The following is an 8,922-nucleotide window of genomic DNA, read 5'->3' on the forward strand; positions in this document are numbered from 1 at the left end:
CTCTTTTCCCGGGCTGGTAAACAAAAAGGCGAGGCATGGTAGAAAAACTAGAGATGTGGCTAGAGTCATTTCGGTGGCTACTTAGCTTCTGGCTATTATAGAACGGATAAAAAGCATTGATATCACTGAAATATAAGTTTGTATTCGACTGTTGACTTTGCTGATGTAGTTAAAAAAGTCTACAAAGTAGTCGAAGGAAATGATATAAGATGCCAAGACTCTGCATCGTCAACTTTGAAAAATGCACCAACCGATTTTTGAGATCTACAAACGTCAAGTCGGGCATTGAACGTTGCGGCTTTCACCTTTGCACAAGTCATATCATATGCCTGTCGCCATGCATCCACCATCTACCTTACTCCTCCGCTCTCTTCGGACCTCTATCTCCAAAACCTTTTTCACAACCCCATCGTCATACGGTTTGCTCCAGCCGGCGACACAATGCCCTCTCAAGCGCATACCACCCAGTATCCGCACCTATGCCAGTGATAGAAACAATGCCAATTCCAGCATTCGTGTCCAGCCTACCGCCCAACCTCGACCGCGCCGTACAACCCTATCGTCAGCAGATCTAAAGCCCAAATCAAACTACCGTGGTCCACCACGCGAGGAAGCAGATACAAAACACATGACGGATCTGAATTCACTGGATATCCTGTCTGGTATAGCTGTGCCTGCAACGGCTATCGACGCCTGTCACCATGACGGATTCCAGTTGAACAACGGAGTGAGAATTGCAGATGGAAATGGGTGTTTATTGGTTGATGGAGAAGTGTTTGTCTGGAGACCGTGGGAGGCAGGGAGTAGCGGTGCGGCAGGTAAGACGAAGAACTTTGTCAATGAGAAAGGTCAATGGGAGGTGCCGGAGGGTGCTTGGGGTGCTTTACGACTATTGTGGCCGAAACCTGGTATGTTTTACTATATTTTTGTGGACTGCATGTATATTATACGCGGATTTGTGCTAATTTTTTTTCATCACGGTTTAGATCTTTTGATCCTGGGACTGGGCCCCACGATGCGCCCCATCTCGCCTGAGACAAGGAGACATATTAATGAATTAGGTATAAGAGTCGAGGTTCAAGATACGAGAAACGCAGCGGCGCAGTTCAATCTGCTGGCAACAGAGAGAGGCGTCCAAGAAGTTGCAGCTGCCTTGATACCTATTGGGTAGGTGATGACGTCGCCATGTATTTTATATACAAAGAATTCTGGCAAATGCTCTTGTAATTTAGTGATGTGTATTATAGGATAAAATATGAATAACGTCTTCTGTGCTGTATATATCACTGTCCCATAAAGTCTCTCGTTCATGCTTGTACTTTTGTTGCCCCTGTACCTTTCACGTGACCCGGCTTCTCCGATCTGATCTCAAACTTGAGATTTCCCCAGCTTTCGGCAAAGAAGGCTTGCAAGGGGCTTACAAGTACACAAACCACAGCTTGTATCCCATATATCACCACTCCTATGCCAGGGCCTCTGTGAGCTTTCTTTCTCACGTACATTTATTATACTCGGGCCCGCGCTGGCTCATCCACGATGGCGTCTCGAGACCCTCGCCCGTCGAATGACACGGATCGAAACGATGAAGAGTCGACCCTTCTGACCGGAGAACGGGTTAGCCGTAACATCGACGATGATTCCCGTCGTGGCCCTCATTTTTGGCGTCAGGTCGGGCTGTTCACCTGGGCTCTCGTTGCTACCGCCGCCGTCATTGTCTTAGCGATCGTTTACCAGCATGATCACTCGGTCGCCAAAGACCCCCATAGAGCCAGACATGCCGGGAAGAGGAACATGATATTCATGGTGTCAGATGGAATGGGGCCTACCAGTTTATCTATGACTCGATCGTTCAGACAATACGTTGACAAGCTCCCTATCGATAACACCCTTACTCTGGACAAACACCACATCGGGTCTTCGAGAACGAGGTCCTCCAGCAGCCTGGTGACCGACTCGGCTGCCGGTGCTACCGCTTTTGCATGTGCAAAGAAGAGTTATAACGGTGCTATTTCGGTTCTTCCCGACCACAGCCCTTGTGGAACAGTCCTGGAGGCCGCAAAGGCTGCCGGTTATATGACGGGCCTGGTTGTTACTACACGAATCACAGATGCCACCCCAGCTTGCTTCTCTTCACACGTAAACATCCGTGGCTATGAAGATTTGATTGCCGAGCACCAGCTTGGTGAATATCCTCTTGGTGTGCAAGTCGATCTTCTCATGGGAGGAGGTAGATGCCACTTCCTACCCAACTCCACCTCTGGATCTTGCCGTGCAGACGATAAGGATTTGATCAAGCTTGCCAAGTCCAAGGGTTTCCACTACTTTGACGACCGCAAAGGATTCGATGCCCTGGAGGAGGGCAAAGCCGCGAAACTACCATTGCTTGGACTTGTGGCTCCTACTGATATCCCGTATGAAATCGACCGTCGTTTCCGTAATAAGGAGTTCCCATCCTTGGAGGAGATGACTCGGACCGCACTTAGAACATTGAGCGATGCAACTAAGAATAGCGAGCATGGCTTCTTCATCATGATTGAAGGTTCGCGAATTGACCACGCCGGCCACGGTAACGACCCGGCTGCCCAGGTCCACGAAGTTTTGGCATACGATAAAGCATTTGCTGCTGTTCTGGAATTCCTTGAAAAAGACTCTACCCCTGGTGTTCTTGTCAGTACATCCGACCATGAAACTGGCGGTTTGGCCGCCGCAAGACAGCTCCATGAGACCTACCCCGACTACCTCTGGCTACCCGATGCGCTTGCAAATGCCACCCATTCCTCTGAGTATCTTGAACCCAAACTGAATGCCTACCTTCAGGGACAAGGCCACGACCAATCCCAATCTAAGAAACGTTCATACATTCGTGAAGAGCTCATTAAACCTAGTCTCGGCATTTTCGATACAACTGATGCCGAGATTGATCGCCTTATTGATAACACAGGTAACCCAGCCGCATATCTCTTTGCCGATCTTATCAGTCGCAGAGCTCAAATTGGCTGGAGTACCCACGGCCACTCAGCTGCTGATGTTAGCATCTTTGCCTCGTCTCCTCACGATGCTCTTCCATTGGTCGGTAACCATGAAAACACGGAAGTAGGAGAATTCATCGCCTCTTATCTCAGTCTAGACCTAGACGCAATCACCCAGAAATTGAAGGGTGTGAAGACCAAACCCTCTACTACCAGTGAAGGTTCTACCCCTGATTACTCGTGGATGGGTAAGCCACTCAATGATATGGTTGTTGATGAGCTAGATACCTACCACGGTGATTTTAAGCGCCGCCTAAGAAGGCGAGGTCCTGATGAACTCGCTCATGAAAAACGATCCAACTGTGGATGTGAAAACCACTAATACGCTGCTTCACTGCTGCCCTTTCGTTTTTCGGTTTCTTTTCTGGTCTCATCCACTCGTGTACCTCTTTTGCATTCCAGTTGCTATAGTTTTTCGTCATATTATGTACATGTTCGGTCAGACTATTGTCTATTAGCCCCGGGTCTTCCTTAGTTATACGTGTTGTAGACTATTTTATTTCTCTAGTTGGTTTGTTAACTGTTCCTTAGATCATTTTCGACAGTCTATACCTAAGAATACTAATAGCAATATCTAGACGAGGCCTAATCCATTTTATCTAGTTCGTATATCCATACCTATGGAGTCGATGTATTTTAAAATAGCCAGCCATAGCTCTGATCTATAGACATGGGTTCCAGTATGCCAGCCCTTCAGAAATACGAAGATTGGCATTCAATAAAAGCAAGCTGCCTCCAAGCCTTGACCGCAGAAATGCATCTACCAAAGTGCCACCGTGACATGAGACAGAAAAAGCCACCCAACCAGCCAAATGCCCTCCATATACGCGTTATCAATCCTTGACTCTATAGTATCCTGTTCTCACTCCTAAACCATAACTGGAGACCTTCTCGGCATGAATCGCAGGCATAGCCTCTTTCCTCTACACTGACAATACTATTCTCTGTTGGAGCGCAATCGTGGTCCTCATGAAAGGGGATGTCGAACCAGGCACGTTGATACGGGTCATTTATCCGGGATAGCTGGCGGTAAATAGCAGCACAGAAGCTGAGGATAGATATCCCAGAATGCTGGCAGGTGAATACTATCATGTGGTATCGACACATTGTATCTAGGCAGGGTCAAATAAAATATCAGCATGGGCCGGGGTCTTTGAAGCAGAAAAACAAGGCCATACTTGTCGTTCAAGGTGATATAGGCTCTCTCCTAAGAGAGCTATATAATCTCCAAAAGGATGCTGCTGTCCTTAAGCAGAATTCCTGTTTCCCACCCCCTATCCTGTTTCCGCTTTCCTATCGGCAGGGGGGAAGTCAGCTTTCTTCTGTACAGCAAGCCAGAAACTGCAGTCAACTTACAAAGTTGAAGAGAAGGCCCTAGGTCTTCCTATTTCGATTAGTATGTGAATAGACAACATGTGTGTCAAGTGTAGAGGACATAGGGCAAAAAGAAGGAAGGTATTAATTTATACTAGCCAACACCTGTTCTAGCTGCAGCTCAGTAAACTCAGAGATATGAATGAATCGGAAAACTAGCTTAGAGAACAACACAATATTCCAGTATGCTGGCTTATTGGCCCCAGCATAGGCCAGGAAGCTGTTTGCTTAGCTAGTTACTTAAAGGTCTTTGCTTGATCTATGCCAATCCAACAGAAACCCATTGTATAAAGCTCCTTCTGGACAGCCAGCATAGACAGCACTCAGCCCAGGTACAGTGCAGAAGACTGAAAAGTAAGGGGTCATAAAGAAAGGACAAATTGCTGTGCCTGTTGAGATATTGGCTATTTCAAACCTGGCTAGGCAACATGGTAGCAACAACAATTTGATAAAGGAGCTTCTTTCACATCGTGGAATAGACAGTGCAATAGAGATGGATATTAACAGCAAGACAGAGAGGCTAGTATTATCGTGCCCTTCGGCACTCTTTTCCAAGAGATGGAAGCTAAGAATTTCCGCTTTTCAAATATTTTCTTCCATAGTAAATAAGCAGGCAAACAAGGGCTGTCAAAACAACCATTTATGCAATCCGCCTTAGGCGTAGAGACTCTGATCATGCAAACAATTTTCCTTTTACATGTCTAGAGCAAAGAATTTCAGCCTGCAGTGGTCTTTTGGGGTAACATCTGGAAAAGGCAGCTATTGGTGTCTAGCTGTCTTCATAAAGAGGGCTTCTTGTTTTGTTATATTGTAACTTGGTACCCTATAGTGAATATAACGGTTGATAACATTTCACATGTAAGAAAACCTTACGACAAGCCATAGAAAGCTTCTTTGCGCTCAAATGTATATGTAGAAGAAGTTGTTGGAAACTGGAGGATTTAGAGTTTATACAAGCAAAATAAACATTACATAGTAAGGAGCTAAGGTTATACTATGTACATCAAGAGGTTCCCTCGGCCATCACTAAACTGACAGTCAAGCGATGCATAACTGAGGTGGGATGAGGGGAGGAGGGTGACCGTAACCAAGATATTGGGTGCTATTTATAAGCGGGGATAAGATTAATAAAAAAAATAAACGGAGCCGGGACATAAAAACATTATTCACAAGAAGAAGGGGGGAGAAAGTGGAGGCCGAGACAAAGGCCATATTACAAAGTTACTAATGCCATAATGGCAACGAAGACCGCGAATAGCGAGCCATGGAGGACCTGGTCGCCGGGAGCAGAAGCACCGCTTGAGTTGCCGCCAATGTTGCCCTGGGAGAAGCCGGTCTGTTGGGGTGAAGAGGGGTTAGAGCCGCCGTTGCCGCCATTGCCGCCGTTACCATTGTTACCACTGTTTCCACCGTCACCTGGGCGTTTGCCGTCAAGACCGGGACCGGCGCCGCTAAGGCCAGGAATCACGGCCACTTCACTGGTTTGAGATGGAGCAGGTGATCCTTTGGTAGGGCTTGGATAGTCCTTGTCCATGTCCTTGCCGTTGCCCAAGAAGGACTTTAGAACAGTGTCATCGTTGGTGACCTTGACGGAGCCTTCGCTACCGCTGTCGTCGGTATAGATGTAAGACTTGCTACCTTCGACCTTGGCGCCCTTTGGGGGGTCGTAGCATTCAATGGAGACGGAATCAAAGGCTGCGTAGTAGTAACCATTTTTCTGAATATCTTCAGACTTCCAGTCCACGAGACCTCCGGCCCAGTTAATGGTACCTTCCCCGTTAGTGGATAGACCGGCAGGCCAAAGGGAGAGTTGGACACGGGCAGGTGTTGAAGGGTAGTTGTATTGGTGGGTGGTGTCGTTCATCGTGCTGTCACGCTTGAGGGTACGGATTACCATGCCATCGATACTCCAGGTGATTGATTCGGGCTTCCAATCAATCTCGTAGGTATGATAGTTATTAAAAGTATCCGAAAGTGACTGGTTCATTCCATGTGTGTCTGGGGGAAAAAAAGAATGTTAGCCAGAGGGAAAGATGATGGGTCATGTTGGCCAGAGGCACTTACAGTCGGTGATTCCCTGGTAATAGTAGTTGGTTTGTGCAGTGGACAGATCGGCGCCGACGAACTCGAAATCAATCTCATCCTTTGCATCAGACATTAAAATGAAAGCGGTCACGACACCACGCCCTCTGCTGGTCTTTAGCTTAGCGGTAGCCTTGCCATACCACATGTAGTGATTATGGCCTAGGAGGGTTCCAACAGTGCTTGGAGCCATAGTCAACAGCAGGTTACCGCCACTGGACTTGGGCTCTCCGCTGGAGACCCAATCCGCCTTGCTAGCGTCACCGAGATACTTGGTGTTGGGTGCAACGCTACTCAAATCATCCCAATTGTATGTCTTACTCTGACAGGCCGGCATTGGCACACAAGAGTCAACGGTGAAAGATGATTTCATATCACATCCTCCCAAGCAATAGGCACCAGAACCACATTCTCCGTACACTACACGTAAAAAGCAAAGAGAAAAAAAAAACCAACACGTTAGCAACAGTTAATATAGTCAACAGAAAGGGCCTTCCAACTTACAAGAACAGCACGGCGCAGAGCTAGGGCACTTCTGACTTGGGCTACATTTCTGTGAGGCACCGGCAGCCAACACAGATTGCGCAGAGAGTGCAATTGCAAGAGCAAAGGTGGCGAGGCGAGTCATACTGCGTAGCCCCCAACTCGATATATATATAGATATGACAAAGCCCGTATACAAATGGCAGTGTTTCAGGTATATCTCTCAAGCAACCAGAAAAGGGCCAAAAAAGAATATGAGATACCTGTGTATATATAATAATAAAATATGTATGATGGGTCACGAACAGGGTGTTTGGGGTTGCGCAGGGAGTAACGATCCACTTGAGAAGAAAAAGCAAGCACGAACGAGAGGAGATGGAAGAAAATTATATAGAACGAGAGATGGAGAGACGAAAAAGGAGTCCTTTGGAAGTAAACCTCGAAGGGAGAGCCAGAAGCGAGTGAACAAGCTCCTCTTGAGGGCGGACTTTTAGGGGCGGCACAAGGACTTATTAGAAGAATACGGACTTTCTAGGGGGAAGAAGAAAGTCAAGGAGAAGAAGTCGAGAAAAGGAAGAGAAAAAAGTGAGACAAAAGGCTACTTTGATCACGAGACCAGGTGGTGCCAGGGGCAAGACGCCTCGCACGAAACCCGAGGCTCTGATTGGCCATGGCTTGATTATATAATAGCCATGCGTCTTGTTAGCGGCTATTTAGCCTCAATGTTTGCTTTTTTGTTTATATCGTTCTTGTCTGTGTACATGAGGGGATAGGTACGGAGTATGGGGTAAGAAGATGACGAAGGGCCAATATCCGAACCGACCATGATCAGCAAACCTGAGACTGGAGAGATGGGAACTTTGGCATGCACGGTTCGGATGCATATGCCGCCGCTAGGAGACCAGGGGGCGACAGCGGCATGATCCTTCAGCCAGCGGTTCATGACGTATAAAAAGGCTGCTGCCTTGGAAGAAATACCAAGTTTCATCTAATATAAGAAAGGAAAGTCAGGACGGACATCATCTCCCTCTTTTAGCAGAAAAATACTTCCAGTATTAATAATAACTTGGAATAACTACGGAGTACTTGTAAATAAACATGACGTCCTCAGCAAGCCGCGAACCCTACAGGGGATCCTGTCGCTGCGGCCACATCCGCTACGTGGCCTACATCACCTTGCCTCCCGCCATCAGTCCCGAGGGCAAAGTCGACCGTTACTCCTCCGTCCACTTCTACAAGTGCAACTGCACCGCGTGCCTCAAGTTTGGCCTCTTCCACATGCGTCTGCCCAAGGCCACCGAAGACTTCTACCTCCTCTCCCCTCTCGAGCCGGAGAAGGAACTTACGGACTACAAGATCCTCGAGGCCGGATCTTCGTGGTATTTCTGCCCTACTTGTGGAGTACGCTGTTTCTCTTTTAGAGGGAAGGGCAAGGTGGAAGATGTCGAGCTCGAGGAGTGGGTTACAAAGCCGGCCGATATGACGGACACGAAGGCTGCTGCTGCTGCTGGAGGTGAAGGGTCGAAGAAGATCACAACAAAGGCATGGAGGATCGAGAAGGAGGGCTGGGACGAAGGGAAGAGAACCAGCTACCTTTCTATCAACGTGCAGACCCTTGAGCCGGAAGACGGGCTCGACCTCAGAGAGCTCGTCGACAAGAAGTGGCTCGGGTTCATTGACTGTCGTGAGTTCAAGGAGAAACAACGCTTCGACCGTCCACAGACAGGTGGTTCATGGTGATGATACCCATTTACGCCCCCAAAATCTTCCTTCACAGTGGTTTTTATTAAGTAGATCTATCTCTTGTCCCAATTAGGAAGGTCGACCATCCATACATTAATTATGTATCACGTGATATATACGTCGATCCATGAAATGAAACAAAAGTAGGGGCGTAAACTCATCCACCAACGAATACTTTTTCATAGAAAGCATAGTTTCCATGGAAACATTC

At 47.5% G+C, this 8,922-nt stretch overlaps 4 protein-coding genes across 4 annotated transcripts; 3 read left to right on the forward strand and 1 right to left on the reverse strand.

Annotated features, from left to right (window-relative positions):
• Positions 1-325: 325 nt before the first annotated feature.
• Positions 326-1,171, forward strand: MCYG_05902 (DUF498 domain-containing protein; the record flags this gene model as incomplete). The annotated part of the gene is made up of 2 exons (XM_002845987.1): positions 326-908; positions 987-1,171. The coding sequence occupies 2 exons, from the start codon at positions 326-328 to the stop codon at positions 1,169-1,171; spliced, it is 768 nt and encodes a 255-aa protein (XP_002846033.1).
• Positions 1,172-1,506: 335 nt separating this feature from the next.
• On the forward strand, positions 1,507-3,351 carry MCYG_05903 (alkaline phosphatase; the record flags this gene model as incomplete). Its single annotated transcript, XM_002845988.1, has 1 exon — positions 1,507-3,351. The coding sequence occupies one exon, from the start codon at positions 1,537-1,539 to the stop codon at positions 3,349-3,351; it is 1,815 nt and encodes a 604-aa protein (XP_002846034.1).
• A 2,265-nt stretch (positions 3,352-5,616) lies between these two features.
• MCYG_05904 (UTR2 protein) lies at positions 5,617-7,113 on the reverse strand (the record flags this gene model as incomplete). Its single annotated transcript, XM_002845989.1, has 3 exons — positions 5,617-6,401; positions 6,468-6,905; positions 7,035-7,113. The coding sequence occupies 3 exons, from the start codon at positions 7,111-7,113 to the stop codon at positions 5,617-5,619; spliced, it is 1,302 nt and encodes a 433-aa protein (XP_002846035.1).
• Positions 7,114-8,066: 953 nt separating this feature from the next.
• Positions 8,067-8,708, forward strand: MCYG_05905 (DUF636 domain-containing protein; the record flags this gene model as incomplete). The annotated part of the gene is made up of 1 exon (XM_002845990.1): positions 8,067-8,708. One exon carries the CDS (start codon positions 8,067-8,069, stop codon positions 8,706-8,708), a length of 642 nt encoding a protein of 213 aa, XP_002846036.1.
• Between the last annotated feature and the right edge of the window lie 214 nt (positions 8,709-8,922).

The sequence above is a fragment of the Microsporum canis genome, genomic scaffold (genome assembly GCF_000151145.1).
Source record: "Microsporum canis CBS 113480 supercont1.5 genomic scaffold, whole genome shotgun sequence".
In the NCBI taxonomy this organism is placed as follows: domain Eukaryota; kingdom Fungi; phylum Ascomycota; class Eurotiomycetes; order Onygenales; family Arthrodermataceae; genus Microsporum; species Microsporum canis.